Source organism: Scleropages formosus, chromosome 19 (genome assembly GCF_900964775.1).
Source record: "Scleropages formosus chromosome 19, fSclFor1.1, whole genome shotgun sequence".
Taxonomy (NCBI): domain Eukaryota; kingdom Metazoa; phylum Chordata; class Actinopteri; order Osteoglossiformes; family Osteoglossidae; genus Scleropages; species Scleropages formosus.
Genome location: NC_041824.1, coordinates 22,588,099 through 22,605,200, shown reverse-complemented (window position 1 = coordinate 22,605,200; position 17,102 = coordinate 22,588,099). Strand labels below are relative to the sequence as shown.

General features: G+C 49.8%; 1 protein-coding gene across 3 annotated transcripts in view; it reads right to left on the bottom strand.

The window, feature by feature from the left end:
* rarga (retinoic acid receptor gamma a) overlaps nt 1-17,102 on the bottom strand; it is a 51,127-nt gene that overhangs the window by 5,024 nt on the left and 29,001 nt on the right. For all 3 annotated transcript variants that reach the window (XM_018760466.2, XM_029246473.1, XM_018760467.2), the window contains 6 exons: nt 7,297-7,445; nt 5,867-6,008; nt 4,424-4,587; nt 4,002-4,178; nt 987-1,191; nt 118-276 (listed from right to left, as the gene is read on the bottom strand). In XM_018760466.2, the coding sequence (XP_018615982.1) occupies nt 118-276; nt 987-1,191; nt 4,002-4,178; nt 4,424-4,587; nt 5,867-6,008; nt 7,297-7,445 (996 nt within the window). The remainder of the gene's footprint in view (nt 1-117; nt 277-986; nt 1,192-4,001; nt 4,179-4,423; nt 4,588-5,866; nt 6,009-7,296; nt 7,446-17,102) is intronic.

Here is a 17,102-nt window from a genome sequence, read left to right as displayed (position 1 = left end):
CTGGGGAGGGTCCCCATGTGCTACTGAATATGTACGTGTAATGAATGATGTCATGAGTGCGATCCCAGCACAGAGGGCAGGGTTGCTCTTCCCTCCCGGGACGGGTGCTGCGCTCACCCTTGGTGCTGATGCCTCGGAGGTCGGTGATCTTCATCAGCATGCGTGGGAACATATGCGGCTTGTTGGGGCGCCGGCGACGGGCGTAGATCTTAAGTGCCTCCAGCAACGGTTCCTGCAGCTTATCCACGCGCTGGGGCTCCTCCAGATCCATGCGGTCTGGGCCGGCAAACAGAGACGGGCGGTCACATGCAGTGAGCGGGACCCAAAGGCGGTCGTACGCCTTTGGCGAGACCAGAAGCTATGCAGCTACCTGCACTTGGTCTAAAGGTAGCAGCTTTAACTACTATGCTACCAGCCATGCACATGATAAGCAGTCAAATATACAACTTATTACAAATACCTGTACAGGCTGAATAAGGTTAAATAATTTTATCTGATTAAACTCTATTTTTTCAGAGGGAAAATATATTTAATCCATCCATCCATCAATTATTAGTAACCAGTTTCCAATGCAGAGACCTAGTGGTCCGGAGCCTATCCCAGAAGCACATGGCATGAGGCAGGCTACACTCTGGCCGGGATGCCAGTCCATCACAGTGTCATCACACACTCCTTCCCTCACACACATAACACTACAGGCAATTAATAGTCCCCTGAATCAGCTGGACAATAAGTCTTTGCACTGTGGGAGGAAACCAGAGCACTGGGAAGAAACCCACACTAATACAAGGTGAACGTGCAAACCCTGCACAGACCGGGCTGGGTTGGAGCTCACACCTAATCTCCCACCCCAGAACATGTGAGGCACCAGCGCTATCCCCTGCAGCACCATGCTGCCCTATTTTATTTAATTCATTTCTGGGGCAGAGCTTTCCATGTGTGTACTTCCACAGGCGATGGACACGGCGGCGGACACATGGTAGTACCTCCACAGATGAGGCAGATGGCACTGAGGAGACCCGTTTCCGTGTCGTCCATCTCCAAGGGCAGCAGCTGGCCGGCGAACGCGAACACCAGGTCAGTGAGCGGTCCGAAACCCGCGTTGTGCATCTGAGTACGGTTCAGGGTGAGCCCATCAGAGAAGGTCATGGTGTCCTGCTCGGGAGTGTAGCGGGTGCAGATCCTGAGCATCTGTAGCAATGCAGGACACAGAAGGAGAGCTGAAGAGAGCGGAGCCACGTGTCTCATAGGTGAAGTAAACGATACGTACGACACGTGTTCAAGGGAAACGTGGTACGTGACTGCATTCGCAGCTGTTCGGTCCACCATGCGACACGTTGCTGTTTCCAAGGGATCGATTACATGCACGTGAAAATAATAATCGCTTTCCACAACCCCACGTTCATGTTGCACTTTTTCTACTTTGGCTTTTCCCAAAGGAAGAAGAGCGGAGGCCGTGAGCACCTGTGTAAACTCATACACTGCAGCACGCCAGTGGAGCAGGCGCTGTTACTTTCTCTGGCGAATTCCCCGAGCGCCCCCTCATCCACTTACAAGTGCAACTGGGACCAGAGGACTGTTTGTAAGTGCTTTTGTCTGTAACTCCCGAGGAGCAGGTGTAGCCGAAGCAGAGAAAACCCAAACGGTGTAAGAAAAGTAAATGCGAAATGTCAGCTGCGCCCTTGGAGGACCATAATGCAGTAAAAATGGGTTAGTGGGCAAACCGGCCAAAACGTGCTGACAGTGGAGAACTTAACTGGTTCGCAAAGCGTTTTATCTCATATTTTATTATTGCTGTGCAATATGGGACACCTGCTGGCACATCGGTTAGAAGTGCTGCCTCTGGAGTCAAAAGTTTCAGGTTTGAATCCCATGTCCAGCTGCAGTACCCTTGAGCAAGGTACACACACACACACAGACTGAAGCCGCTTATCCCGGGGGGTCACAGCATACCGGAGCCTAACCCGGCAACACAGGGCGTAAGGCCGGAGGGGGAGGGGACACACCCAGGACAGGACACCAGTCCATCGCAAGGCACCCCAAGCGGGACTCGAACCCCAGACCCACCAGAGAGCAGGCACAGGCCAAACCCGCTGCGCCGCTGTGCCCCCACTCCCCCCCTCCCCTTGAGCAAGGTACTTACCTAAATTGCTCCAGTAAAATTACCCAGCTATATAAATGGGTAATTAACTGCAAGTTGCTTTGAAGAAAAGCATCAGTTCAATGAAGAAATGTAACATGCCCTTAAAATTACGCACGCTTTCAGATCAACGTACAATTTCACAAAAGCCCATCAATATAACAGATTATTTCAAGGTGAGAAATATTAGTAAATACTTTTGTGTGTCTCTGACTGGTACCGCAATTCAGCCAGAACATACTGTAGGCTTTACACAACGATGAAGAAAGCACCCATGTGGCAGTAAGAAGGAGCTGTGGCACGACCCTCTGCGGCACTTTCCTCCGTTTGCGTGGCCTCGCGCCATCCTTAATGCGGTTACAAAGACGGACGGCTGCGCGGCGAGCCAAAAGAACCCGGCACACAGGGTTCTTTGACCTCTCTGGCTGCGTTTCCGTCGCCCCTCCTCCGACATGCGCAGCAGCCTTGACTCACACCTTTGCTCACGTGCCTTTGATGTGGCTTCCTCTGCAGCGTGTTTATGCCGAGCCGCAGCACGCGTCGCGTGCCTCCACACGGACCGAAAGTGGCAGCCTCGTAGATCCCGCTCAACGGCCCGCGCCTGCCGTGAACATTCATTGTTCGCCATGCGACTGTCTTCACAGCAGCCTCAATGCAGAATCTGCTGCAAATGTCCAAGTTTCCACTAAATCCACTGTGAATCATATTAAATAAGTGACACCGGTGCTTCCTGTTGGGCTGTATCTCTCTCTCTATCTGCCTATTTCAATCTCACTCATCTCACACCCCAACCAGACTGCTTTGCTCCTCCACCTCTGCCCGCTTGGTGGTCCCATGCACAAAAGGTCCAAAAGCAAAATCACAAAGGTTCTCGATTCTGGCTACAATGTGGTGAATGTGTGAACGACCTCCCCTCCTCACTCAGAACTGCTGAATCCCTGCCTACTTTTAATATGAGTCTCAGAACTCACCTCTTCCCTCATGTCTCAAGTGCATACACGACAAATGTGTGAATGTTTATGTTCAATAATTTTGTGATTATAACTGTACAATAACAGATAAACCTTTATGCAGCTACTTCTGTGATGTATATGGTGGAATGTGACAAATTAACTGTGCTTTAGAATCACGCGTCTGCATCCAAGTCTCTCTTTCCGTCGATGTGATGCACTCATTGTATTTTTCCTCAAGATGCACATTGCTTTGGAGAAGAGTGTCTGCTAAATGTATCCATGTAAGTTCAGCCACTTTTCATGTGCTTATCTCACACACACACACACACACACACACACACACACACACATTTTCAGAACTGCTTGTCCCATACGGGGTCGCGGGGAACCAGAGCCTACCTGGTAACACAGGGCATAAGGCCGGAGGGAGAGGGGACACACCCAGGACGGGACGCCAGTCCATCGCAAGGCACCCCAAGTAGGACTTGAACCCCAGACCCACCGGACAGCAGGACTGTGGTCCAACCCACTGCACCACTGCACCACTGCACCCCCTCCTATCACACACACATTGACTGAAACCACTCGTCCTGAGCAGGGTCGCGGCAAAGAAGAGCCTAACCCAGCAACGCAGGGCGGAAGGCTGGAGGGGACACAGCCAGGACGGGACACACCCAAGACGGGACACCAGTCCATTGCATGGCACCCCAAGCGGGACTCGAACCCCAGACCCATCAGAGAGCAGGACCCAGCCAAACCCGCTGCGCCACCGTGCCCCCTCATGTGCTTATTTCTCTTATAAATACCATTTTGCGCTTTGGTAGCTGAGCAGGGCCAAAGGCACTGAGGCTGGTGTCCAGTGATAGAGCAGCGTGTGGCAGAGCAGAGGGCAGACGGGTTCCAGTTACCAGAATGTCCAAACAGGCTGACTTGAGCAGGGTGATCTGGTCAGCGATGGTGAGTGTGGTGAATCCCGGAAGCCGCTTGGCGAACTCCACGATCTTAATGATGCACTTCGTGGAGAGCTCACTAAACTTGTCCCACAGGCCCAGGTCTAGCTGAACACGATGGTCAGAGCTGGAATTCTGAAGCAGAGCACAGATTTGGTTGTGAGTGAATTGCTGGGGGGGGGGGGGACAAGAACAGAGTGCCGGTGAGACGGAATGAGATTTGGAGGGAAAAAAAGTAGGAAGAGACACCAAAAGGTCAAGGGATGGGGGACAAGATGAGAAAGAAGAGGAGAAAGTGTCAATAAGTCCTGAGACACGGGAAGACAAGTAAGGAGCGATGAAGGGGAGCAGTGCCCGAGACCCTCGTGGCCCTGACTAACCGTGGTATATTTGCCAAGCTGGCATAGTGAGGGGAAGGTCTCCTGGTGGGCCCTGCTCACTTTGTTGACCAGCTCCTCCAGCTCCCCGCTCAGCTCGTAGCTCTCGGGGAGCACCACCTCCTCCTTCACATCCTTCTTCTTCTTGTTTCGATCATTGCGCACCGCTGGAGAGAGAGCAGAGGTCAGGTAAAGAGTACTCGCAGTAATCAAACACTAAAGTGCCCTTGTTTTGTTCCCCAGGCCTTAGATTATTAAAAGATCCCAGACAGTCATGCAGAAATTATTATTTTTTTTTTTTTAACCACTGCTGTTCCTAGAGAACCTCAGTGAAGATCTTCATAAAGCATTTTGGTTTTGACCCGCTCCTGGGTACAAGTCCCTCTGCCATTAATCACAGTACATTTTCTCTCAATTTGTTCTTGCAATAGCACTGTTCATCTTCATGTTCCTTTCGAAAGTGACACCACTGCCACACTCAACCCACCCAGCGACCCTTCATACACATATTTTTTTTTACTGCTATCATCCTACATGTATTTAGCTGAGGATTTTCTCTAAAGCACTAACAACTATTTGCCCATTTATGCAGCCAGGTCATTTTTACTCTAGCAATTTAGGGCAAATACCTTGCTTATGGGTACTACAGCTAGAGGTGGGATTCAAATCACCAACCTTTGGTTCTAAAGGCAGCAGCTCTACCCGCTACGCTGCCAGCTGTCCGCGAGCTTCCGCAATCTTCCAATCTTCCACCCAACGCTGTCCGACAGCAAGAGAAACACATCCTAAAGTCAGCAGTCGGCCCACCCCCCCTTCCTTCCTCTCAGGATATCCAGTAATAGCGGAGTTACAATGTGATCCCAGCACCAGCACACATCCCGCACAGTCACGCACATGTTCCGTCGAGCTCCGAGGGGTAACACCGCCGTAACGTCGTGTGCGCAGACCTGCCACAGGGGGGCCTCATAGCCCTGGAGTTTCCAAGGACGGTGTCACAGAGTATCCCATAAGGCACCCGTTTGGCCATACCTGAGATCCACGCACCGTGTCAGTCCACACGGGCCGCTCAAAGGCATCCCGGGCGAGGGGGGTATCCCCCAGTGTTCAAGCAATCCTAACATTTGTCTTTAAAAGGTAAAATTTCCTGGTCCCCCCAGTACCTTACCATGCCGCTGGGTGCAATAATTGTCTCTGCCATCCAGTGACACAGATTCCTTTCTTAGGCCACTTTGCCGGAGCCACCGCAAGCCAAACTGCGTTGCATGACTGCAAGCTTCCTGTTTTGTCATGCAGGTTCATATCACACAGGAAACACTACAGAATCTGTTTTTCGCCCAGTTACAAACAATTTGAAACCGGTGAAAAGGCGGTCAAGCGGTCACTAATAATTCCCGCAGGCCTCTGCGGTGCCGCGCCGTCAGCTCTGCCGATACGCACGTTCCTCACCTTCCTTGGACATTCCGACCTCAAAGCACTTCTGCAGTCGGCAGTACTGGCAGCGGTTGCGGGTGACCTTGTTGATCTGGCAGTTCTTGTCCCGGTGACAGGTGTATACCATGTTCTTCTGGATACTGCGCCGGAAGAAGCCCTGGACACATCACAGCAGGCAGTGGGAAGGGGGAGGACAGAGACCTGAGCACGTGGGGCATATTCATGGCAAAGTGCACCTTTTTTATGACTATTAACTTTTATTTTGGTCCCACCTTTGCTGCTGGAGAAGTTGATTTATAATGAACTGATGATTTATGCAGCAAGGTATTTTAAAAGGGTAGGTATTGTGATCAAAAGTACTACATAGAGTGGGATTCAATCCGGGAACCTTGAGATTGTAAGGCAACAGCCCTACTTACCACATTACTCGACAGGTATTTAATGCATCGAGAAAAACTGTACAACCAACCTGGTACACCAAAATATTAATTATAAGCAGAATGCGTTACATGCTATGTAAATATTTAATGGTGCTGGAAACCAGACGTGTGGCTGCGATCGTAGAATGTGTAGTGGTGACTGTGAAAGATTGCAGATTACATTTTATGAAATAATTTGATTAGAATAATCTGGAATTAAGGGGTATTACAATTATTAGAAAGGCTCACTGTGTATAAAGACAGAGAGCCTTTGCCGAATCCTGATTCATTGCGCTTTAGATCCCATGTTTAACTGATAATACAGCAACACAACACAGTTTTGACCTGGACTTCAGTGGAGAGAAGCAAAGAGCTCCAGCGTTTCAATGAATACCGATTATGTAAGTACCTCTTCACTATAGAAATAAGAAATAATAATATCTTAATTCCCGAAGTCAAAAAATCAACACTTGAGCATATTTTGTTTTTTCCATTCAACGGTCAAGCTTGACAAATGTGCCCAGCAGAGTAGTTCGGACTTTATGGCAGTTTTCCAACATTATGCACGCACCACACGCTCCTGCCACACTTCTGCTACTTCTTGTTGTACATCTTTTTTTAATTTGCTCATTTAAAACGAAACCTGGACTCAAATGTACTTTTCCACCTCATGATTTATTCCAGTTTTTAATATTTCACCTTAATTCATTTTGCCATTCGCCCTCTCATCCGTTTATACTTCATACTATTTATATTTCTAAGCTCTGGCACCACTTTATTATAACCTTACATCTCTTTCCTAATAATACATTTTTAGTGTATTGCCTGTGCTAAACTCACTGCTCTGAAATTATACTGGAGGTCCATTCTAATAATCTGGATTAAACGTGAACCCCTATTCTACGCTGTTGGATCACTTAATGTAAATTAAGCCTGGTGGCAAGAACTCCTTGAAACCTGGGTCCCGGCTGATGTATTGCATTGTGCCGACGTCTCCGCGGTGGCTTGAGCACGTCTGCGCCTCACCTTGCAGCCCTCGCAGGAGCTGACCCCGTAGTGGTAGCCCGAGGATTTGTCCTGGCAGACAAAACAGGGCTTGTAGACACGCGGCGGCGGGGGCGGAGAGGGAGAACTGGGCACCATCTCCTCTGAGCTGGTGCTCTGAGTCTCCACCGCTGCAAACATGGGGGGAGAGAAAGCAAGAGAGAGGAAGACGGTCACAACACTCCCCGTGGGCTCACCGTTGCTTGCTACCAGGGTTCGAGGAGCAAAGACATTGTAGGTCGTACAACGTGGCCGACAGCGAACGACGTTAAAATCTTACGTGCTGGAGGCCAATGAGAGCCGGAGGGAGAACGCACGGCCGTAGCGGAGCTACAGTTGAGCTTTTCAAGGTCAAAAACGGCAGCAGAATGACGGGAGACCTCACAAGCCTCCGCTCAGTTCGTGATCTACTCTAATGATCTGTTTATCTCGCCGAAAAAACACTTCCATCCAGAGAGAGAAAGTAGACCCCGACTTTTCTCGGTACCCCCTGCATGTCCAAGAGCGAAGCGCTGCTTGACTACATATAACAGTGACCGGCAGAAAGCGAGTCAAGGGAAAGGTGCCTGTCAATCAGCGAAACTCGAATCCCCCTCGACTTCTTCCACACAGGAGGGAAGCTGCAAGGTAAATATTTTCGCAGGCTGGGGAAGGTGGGAATGCTGAGTGACAGAGGGAAGGAGGGCGAAGATAAACAATTAGAGAGTCCGAGATAACCGGTAGCTTGAGAGAGGGGTTGATGCAGCGGAGAGAAAGCAGCAGAAGCATCTAGAACAGGGATGCGCGATCTCTTTGGGCCGAGGGCCATCGTCGTCATTGTGATCAAGTTCGAGGGAGGCGTCTGTAAGACTGTATTGGGTCATACCGAATCCTAAATGTATACATTGGAGAATTGTTTTCATGTGTGGAGTTTGTTCAAATACAAGTCTGGTTATCGCCGTATTATCATGCGATTCGATAGAATTTATCGTATTTACGGTAAGCGCAGTACACATTAATAATTTCACAAACGTTCTTGAGGACTGCATTATGAGAAACGGCAGGCCACGTGCAACTCCCTGGCCACGCGCTGGACTCTACTTGTCTAGAACATTACGTTGCATGGGGTCTCTCTCAGTCCCCGGTCCTCGTCCCAATCAGCGCTTCACACTCCCTCCTGCTTCTCCAGCTTTTGGTCTGGTGCCTCTTTAAAGGTATGGAAAGGCAGCGGCCCACCTGGACATGAATTTTTACAATGTTTCCTGTAGCTGATGCTTTTCTCCAAAGCCACTTACAATGATTTACCCATTTATACAGCTGGGTAATTTTTACTGGAGCAGTGTAGAGTGTGTACAGTACCTTGCTCAAGGCACTATAAGAGCAGGTCAGATTAGAACCTGCAGTCTCTGGAGCTACCCCTGCTAATAAGCACTGGACCGAAGTAACTCAAATTACTTTTTTAAGTATCCAACAGATGAAATGGGCAAAATGAAGCGTCGTAAGATGTGTGTGAAAAAGGAAACGATGATAAAATTCTCTGGGCCGAAGCAGGCATTGTGAAAAAGGGATAACCATGTGCACATGTCACATCGCTCCTTTCAACTTTCACTCCCCCAGTCACCCCTGAACGTCCACTCTGGCACCTCCCGCCCTTTGACACACAAACCCTATTTTCCTCTGGTTTCCTGGCCCTAAATTCCTCAGTGCTGCTTCGCCAGGGTTTAATAGAGGTCCAGGATCGTAATCGGCCCTATAAAGGCAGTCCCAAAGTCGGGAATGAGGCCCCAGTCTGGCTGGCGGGTCCTTTATTGGGAGCCAGTCACCTTGGGCAACTATTCACACCGCCACCTTCAGGCCCGGCCTATAAAAAAGCTCAATCATAAAATAAAAAAACCAGGAGGCTCTAAAATTCAAACTTTTAACTGCCTCGCCCCTGCAACCTCCTGCACCATCTTCAGTGGAGACCACAGGGCTAGCCTAGCCCTAACCTACTACACCCCAACCCCTCCCTTGTGTCACACCAAGGGGTATAGCCAAACCACCATCCTAGCTTTTAACAAGGGGAAGGAGACTTCAAACAGAAAAAGAGGGCATAAAAAAGAGATGTTAATAAAAAGAGAAGGGAGACAAACCAGAGAGAGGAGGCAAAGAACTGGAGACTGACATGACAATTGACAAGTGTGTCTCACCCTTTCCTTCCGTCCTGATCCCCCATCGCAGATGTGGCGTTAACAGAGGCCGTCCACGAGATTTTACCGGCAACACACGCACCTCTCGTGCTAAAAAACCCTCCTTGGCTCATTCGTCCGTAGAATTTCCACTGGAACGTCACGACTATTCCCGAAGGCGAGTGGCAAACAACTTAATTCATCCGCATGTTACAAATGTCAGCTTTAATCTTCGGCCTCAATCAGATTTACGTAAGTACGCGAGCACGGTTTTGTTTAATTGCATGCCTCCTAGGTTTATGCAAAGTAACCGCATTTACTGGCACACTATTTATCTCGTCTCCCGGTGTCACAAAAACAGGCTCGGTGCAAGAGTAAGGAGGAAAAGGGGCTTTTTTTTTTCCATAGAGTCGAGTTAAGGGGCAGTTGGAAGCGCAGTGATTGGAGCTGCTGCTTTCGGATGCCAAAGGTCGCCAGTTCAAATTTCACCACCCGCTGCAGTACCCTTGAGCGAGGTACTTACCCTGAATTACTCCACTACAGTAACCCAGCTGTATGAATGGCTAAATAACTGTAGCTATCTTAACACTGTAAGCTGCTTTGGCAAAAAGCATCAGTTAGATGAATAAACGTGAGGTTCTGGATGGCATTACAACCCCCTCGAGTGGAACGAGATACAAGTGGCACTTAGAGCCAGGTTTATAGGTTCTAGAGGCAGGAGCTGAAGGAGGAAGAGGAAGAGGGAAAGTATCTCAGGTTCTACCTACAGCCAGGCCAGTGTTCCTGAATTTCACCTCCAGCACCCCCTTCGCAAACCGCAGCTAAAAATCAATCGGCACTTTGGCTTACGCTGTGAAATAAGCAAGTGAATGTGCCCACGAAGCTCCTCCTTCTTCTGCATTCATGCCATGGCCAGCGCTGTTTAGAAAACAAAGCTCTCCGAAATCTGAAGCCCTCTTATCAGCTCAGTGGCCTGGGGCTCAATCTGCATGACAATCCCTCGCCAGGGAGCTGCTGACTGGTGACGGACAGTACAATTTCCAGGGCAGGGGGAGGTTTCTGTGTGTGTGTGTGTGTGTGTGTGTGTGTGTGTGTGTGTGTGTGTGTGTGCGTGTTGCTGACGGGCCTGGGTTGTTCATTTCCTGCTAAGTATCATTTTACCTCTAATCCCATCTCTCAATGGCCTCTGTACGCAAGTGGCACGGCTGCTCTTGACGGCGCTAATCCCTCTGTCCTACGCAGCAGGAGCGCTTTCCACTGCCTCCTGCTCCCCACCCCCTCATTTCCCCCTGCCCCTTTCCCTCAGCGCCGGGGCAAAAGCGGAACCGCTCTTCCTCAACCCCTATGCAGGCCCCGCCAAGTGACGTGTGTGGCATGACACCCGTATGTGCGGATTGCCCCGAATCCTCGAAGCGCCGGCAATAAAGAGGTCAGTTGCGTCCACTTGTGACGAAAGAAGCTGGTGAACAACGTATGGATTGTGGCAAAGAATTAACAGGGGAAAAGAGCCATTGCTGAAGGTATTACGTGTGCCGTGTTGCAACATCAGGGCAGACGGAGCCCATTATGACACGTTGGCTGACATGCAAATATTTCTTCAGAGTGGAAATGCAGTTCCGTCTACGTGACTGTGGGTACGGCCGAGTTGGAGGAAAGTTTTTTCAAAGCCTCTGCATGTGAGCGCTTGTGAATAACTGCAGCTCCAGCATTCTGCGTGGGCTGCGTTCCAGTTGTCCCCGGTCCGCCAGAATCCGAAAATCGCTTTGATTTGCAAATGTATCCGCGCCACCCTTTTCTGTAACAGTTGCTTCCGAGTTGCTCCTTCCGATTCTCTGTGTGTGTGTCTGGGTGTCTTTATACCAGAACGTGAGCATCTGCAGGCAAAAGAAAGATCTTCCGTGCGTTTTTCCGGACATGTCCAGCGCCAGACTTTTAAACGGAATATGTTTCTGAACAAAAGAACAATTTTTTTCAGGGAACGCCTCCAAGCAGTGCAGGAAAAGTGTATCAGCGCGATGAATGGTGTGGAATAATCCAAACACGGAACTGCACCGAAATTATGAAGGTACCGGCAAAAGCTGCTGCAACGTATGTTAACAAACTATGAACACTGCCCCCCCTATATTAACACACACACACACTGTCTGAACCGCTTGTCCCATATGGGGTTGCGGGGAGCCAGAGCCTCACCCGGCAACACAGGGCGAAAGGCTGGAGGGGGAGGGGACACACCCAGGATGGGACGCCAGTCCATCACAAGGCACCCCAAGCGGGACGTGAACCCCAGATTCACCAGAGAGCAGGACCCAGTCCAACCCACTGCGCCACCGCACCCCCCTCACCTATATAAAGGATATTTTAAAAGGATGGGTATAATTACAGCGTTAAAACGCTTAGGCTCCTGCAGAACAATATGCGTGAATGACTGTAAGGGGTTTAAAAGCTTACAGTTATGGATGTGACACGACAGCTCTGTGCAAGGGCATGTCTGTGGTTCTAAGCTGTGCTGTGTGCGAGGCACCTGCGGTGTGCTGCTGGGGGGAAAGAGAAAGGCAGACAGGAACAGATGCGAAGAGGCCAAACAGGTTTCGCGAACAGCGAGACCGACAGACTGACTGGCATGCGGACGCCGGCCCTCACTGGGCGTTTGTTCCCCCGCCGGCCCCACACCTCCCGAAAACAGGAGGCCGGCGCTGCAGGACCGGGATGTAGTGCAGCGGAGCGGTGACGGGTGGGGCCAGAGGAAGCTACCCGGCTAAGCTGTCGAGATGGCTGGGGGCCGCGGGGAACGTGGTCTGGGCATGGGAAGGGGCCGAGCAGCGGATGGTGTCGGGGCAGCCCAAGGACACAACGCCCCTCTTCTGTCATTTCGCTTCTGCTTTCGCAATGGCAGGTTGGGCCTGGCTTTTCCTTGCTGCCCACATCTTCCTGCCAGTGACATATTCGTACAAGGTCATGGTCCCAAGCAACCCTTCCTTCCTCTTTTGGTATTTACTTCCTCTACAGCCTTTTTCCACTGGCCCTTTGGGGTGGCACAGCGGGGCACACCTCTGAGATCTTTTCATAAGAAACTCTCCACCTTATACCTCATCAGAACTACAAGCTGTACATGGAAAGGGCTCAAAGTGCTTAAAATGAGAGCGTGAGCACAATTTGTTACCCGCGTGCTTGGTGCACGTCGGAGCTCGGTCGAAGGAGCCACGACATCACGTCCACCGAATGTGGGAAAGTTAGAATAGGCTGTTTTGATTTCCCCCATGTGCCTGCACAGGAAGTGTCGAACACCCACCATGTGACTGGGCTGTAAACAAAACGAAAGACTGGAAACTGAAGGCTTGTGTGTGTGTGTGTGTGTGTGAGAGGGAGAGAGGGAGATAAAGATGTTGAGCAGCAGTAAATCCTTTCACAGCTGTCTGTGAAGTCATTACCTGCAGCCCACCCGCTTGCCTGTAAAGAAGCAGTGCTTCCCCTTCCTGTTGGCCCACCTTTGAAAGGAAGCCTGTGAAAAAGAGGCACACCATCCAGGAGATGGCTCAATAAAAACACACATGCACACACGCACACACACATACGTGCATAGCCAAACAGACACGCGCACACACGCACACACACACACACACACACACACACACACACACCAAACCTGAATGAGCTGAGACCTCCTTGAGGAATTTACATACCCCCGTCAAAACCACACACAGCCCAAGACACACACCCAAAGCTTGCAAATACACACACCATCCCAGACATGGTGCAGTGGGCAGCAACACAGCTGGTGCCAGTGGGTCTGTTCGAAAGGTGGGCAGTTAAACCACGGCTGCCCCCTCAGACGCCAGTCGACACACAAAACAGTCGAGCCTTTCTGGAGCTCCTCATAAACCCCACCTCGTGTTTATTTATGTCTCTTACGAGACTACGCCAACATTTGGCCTCGGTAACAACACTAAGAGCCAGTCGAAAGACCCAGGATTCCAAACAACCATAAACCCCATGACACCGGAACCCAAGCAGAACTAGAGAGGCCCACAGATGCCACGCCGTCACTCAGTGGTGGGGAAACGCTGCCACATTTAACACCAAGAGATAGCGAGCTGGCCTTTCATGAAGCCCGCTAGTCCAAAAAGAACGTCGGCAGGCAGTGCGGGAGCGATCTACTACACGTTCGATCAAAGGCATTTATCTAAATGCCTTTAGCAAAACCATCTAGATGCATGAATGGACCAAACCTACTGTAGAAATGTGAGTATTGGTTCAGGCAGAAGTGTCAAATCGGCGACTTAAATAATGTAGTGTAGCTCTAAAAGATACAGGTTCGTAATTTAAAGGCTTCTAACTCCAGTCCATATCGCGGTACTGCTGAGGGACCCTTGAGCGAGGATTTCATCCGGAACTGTTCCAGCGAATGTTCCTGTTTATGTAAAATATTGTGAGATGGTGTGGATAAAAGCATGAACTAAGCATCAAATTAGCATCAAAACTGGAAGAGCAACGAAAGCAGGGGAACAGGGTGGAGGGCAATGGGATTTTAAATGAAGTACTGAATTGAAGCAAGGCTGGCTAATTGAGGCATGCTGGGACACACATGCCAGGGGGGAACTGGTCCAGCATCCTGCCGCGTGCCCCTGCCGTGCCTTCAGCGGTACAGCTGCACACCCAGTTCCGCCTGCAACCGAGGGGGCATTCGTCCACCATCAAACCCCCTCTTTTATCCCTCTCTCTCAATTCTGCATTTGTGGACTGCGCCTAGCAACTCCTGCTCGTTGGTCTCCTATTGCTTCCTCTTCTAACTAATAGAAACCTCAAAAGCTGCCACTGGTGTGAAAGTAGGCGGACAGCACACGAGAGAGAAAAGCGAAACAGAAACAGCGATGCTTCCTGTATCTACTGCTGGGCACGAGGACTCCACGCCCCTCTTTCAGCACTTCCTCCGTCAGCAGAGAGGCACCTCTCAATACCCCCCAGCAGGGCCAGGTCTGCTAACACCATGTGTTCTCGCAATTGGAGGCAGAGTCATGGGTTTTCAGCACCTGCTCAGAACGGCTGTCTCACGCGATTCAAGGTTTTCTCGGGGATCGCTTACCTAAAAGGGAGGAAGGCATGGGAGAGTGATTTACGGCGTGGCCTTGTAAACTGACAATCCCAGGTTGAAATCCTACTTCTGCCGCCGGACCAAGGTACTTAATACAGAATTGCTCAGGTATACTCCGTATACATAGGTAAATCACTGTGGGCTGTTTGTTTCGCTTTGTAAGTCACCTTGGACAGAGGCATCAGCTAAATTAAAAATAAATAAATAAATAATAATAATAATAATAATAATAATAATAATAATGATGCCTAAATCAAAACCCTCTTCAAAACTCACATAACCACCTGCACAACGTACAGACTGCGGAACAGAATAGTTCATTCTCAGCATCAACTGTGCCGTGACTGCCGATTGCAACCAACTCTTTATGAAAACCTCAAATTTCTTACCTCCTACAGAATCTGTGGCTGCCTAATGCTTCCTGTGATTTGTGTGACTTGTGGTCAAGTGACACTGAATGATTTGATAAACACTTTGGTTGTGTTTTTTTTATTACAACAGCCAACCAGTCATTGCAGGATTGCACCTAAGAGCCTGAGTTCTGCGGAGAGTTGGGTTTGAGATCTCATAGACGACAGTGTGTGCACAGCGGCTCATATCTGTGGCCATTCTGAACCTGGAAAGACCACGCATCAAGGAGGGGTTTCCCTGCCTGGTTACAGAGGCAGTGAAACGAAGCCCTCCAGTTCTTTACCACCGCTCATGTGTTCTGCTATTAACTCACTTCAGCACTGGCTAATCTACTGAAAACAGTCAATCTTGGTGCTCTACCTTCACCTACTAGGTCACCTTGAGAAGACACTCTGCCTCTTTTTATCAAGTTAGCCTAAAAGGGTTTATTTTGAACCAACACAGAGACTGTAAATGGAGCGTAAATACCAGGAGCCAGTATTCTCCCGCCACCTCCCAGACGGTTTGGGATTTACTCAGGCTGAAGAGACAGTTGATAGAGCCGTCCCTGTGAAGCAGAGGCTCAGCACATATCAAATGGGACAGATGTTTAAGTGAGAGGGATTTTAGCGAGGTTAAGTACCTGGGTGGCTGCAGGCAATGACGGAGAGCTTTTTTTCGCTCTTATGGTGGAGAGCAAAAGCTATGGAGGCAAATCAGCATATGGTAATCAGAGAGCTTGAGGGAGGTGAGTTTGTGCATGGGCGTCAGGGCATGACAGTCAAGGAACCCAGCAGAGGCAAGTCGGTACTTGCTAGTCAGAGCAGTCAGACCAACTAAGGAAGGCAAGTTAGCGTAGGGCCCTTAAAGAAGGCAAGTCTTTCAATGTGTCTTGAAGGTGTGGGTAAGACAGTCTTGGGTTAGGTGGGTCACCAGCACTGACAGAAGCAGCAATTTCCAGACAAGCCACAATGTGCAAAAATACAGAGTTGCCTATACCTAGAATCGCTCGCAGTTACGAAGACAAAATGCCTACAACACTGATCACGGTGACACGCTGAAAAACACACCTGCTCACATAACATTAGATCACAGCCAAGCCTCATCAGCTAATCCTCACCAACCTATCAACCAATGGAAGCTGGAGAGCAGGGAGGAGCCAGAAATGTTCTCCAGCAAAAACATCACTCTGGGTTCACCTACGTTACATTCACCAGATTCCTTTGTCCAAAAGAGACTCCAGAGCAAGAGCATAATGGCACATTTGAAAACAAGAGCAGTACTGCTGCCCCTACAATCACCGCACTGAATGAGCTATTATAAAAAAAAATAGTACGCAACAAGTGTCAAGGATCACTGTTGGCACTTCACTGGGCCAAGCCGTCAGTCAACAGCATACAGAGCCCTGTCCAACGGCACCCCCGAAACACAACGGTGCACTGAGAAGCTCAAAGAAAACAGTGCAAATGTGTACAACATATTGAACACCAAGCCCACAGACAAGCGGCACAGAAGTGGTTCCCAACATCTTTAATCCAGCACGCAGAGAACACACCCGGTAGAAGGTCCTAAATGCCTACTAGGGATTCGGTACAGTCACATGGCAGCAGTTGGCATGAACTGTGTGTCCTTCAAGAGTCTTAAAAGCTCAGCTGAGATACAGGAAACACTGCAGCCCTTCGGAGGAGCGATAAATCTAACTGCATGCGCTCTCATCCAGTGTGACTCCTGGGTTTCACGTTGGATTCGTCAATATTTTTAACTGAATCTCACAGAAGGCTGACGAAGGAGGGATGAAGTTTGAACAGCATTAACATTTCTGCTCAAAGTTCTGGGAGATAGCTTGCGTGTTCATGTAAACATCTCCAGAGCTATCTGGAACCAGAGCGGGTTTGGGCCTTAAGACTCCCCGATTTAGTCAGCAGTCAGAGTACAGATGGGGACTGGACAGGGCTAAGGGGACGAGGCTTCATCTGGAGGCTCAGACGAGCCAGCAGGCCTGATTTACAGTTCCCCCCCACCCTGTGGGACCGGGCCATAAACCGACATTACAACACAGAACTGGATTCCAGCAGGAGACTGAGAAATCCTGTCACGCACACACGAACGCAAGCTCCCAGCCTCCCTCGCTCTTGCTGCTGGCAGCCTACTGTGAGGAGCCA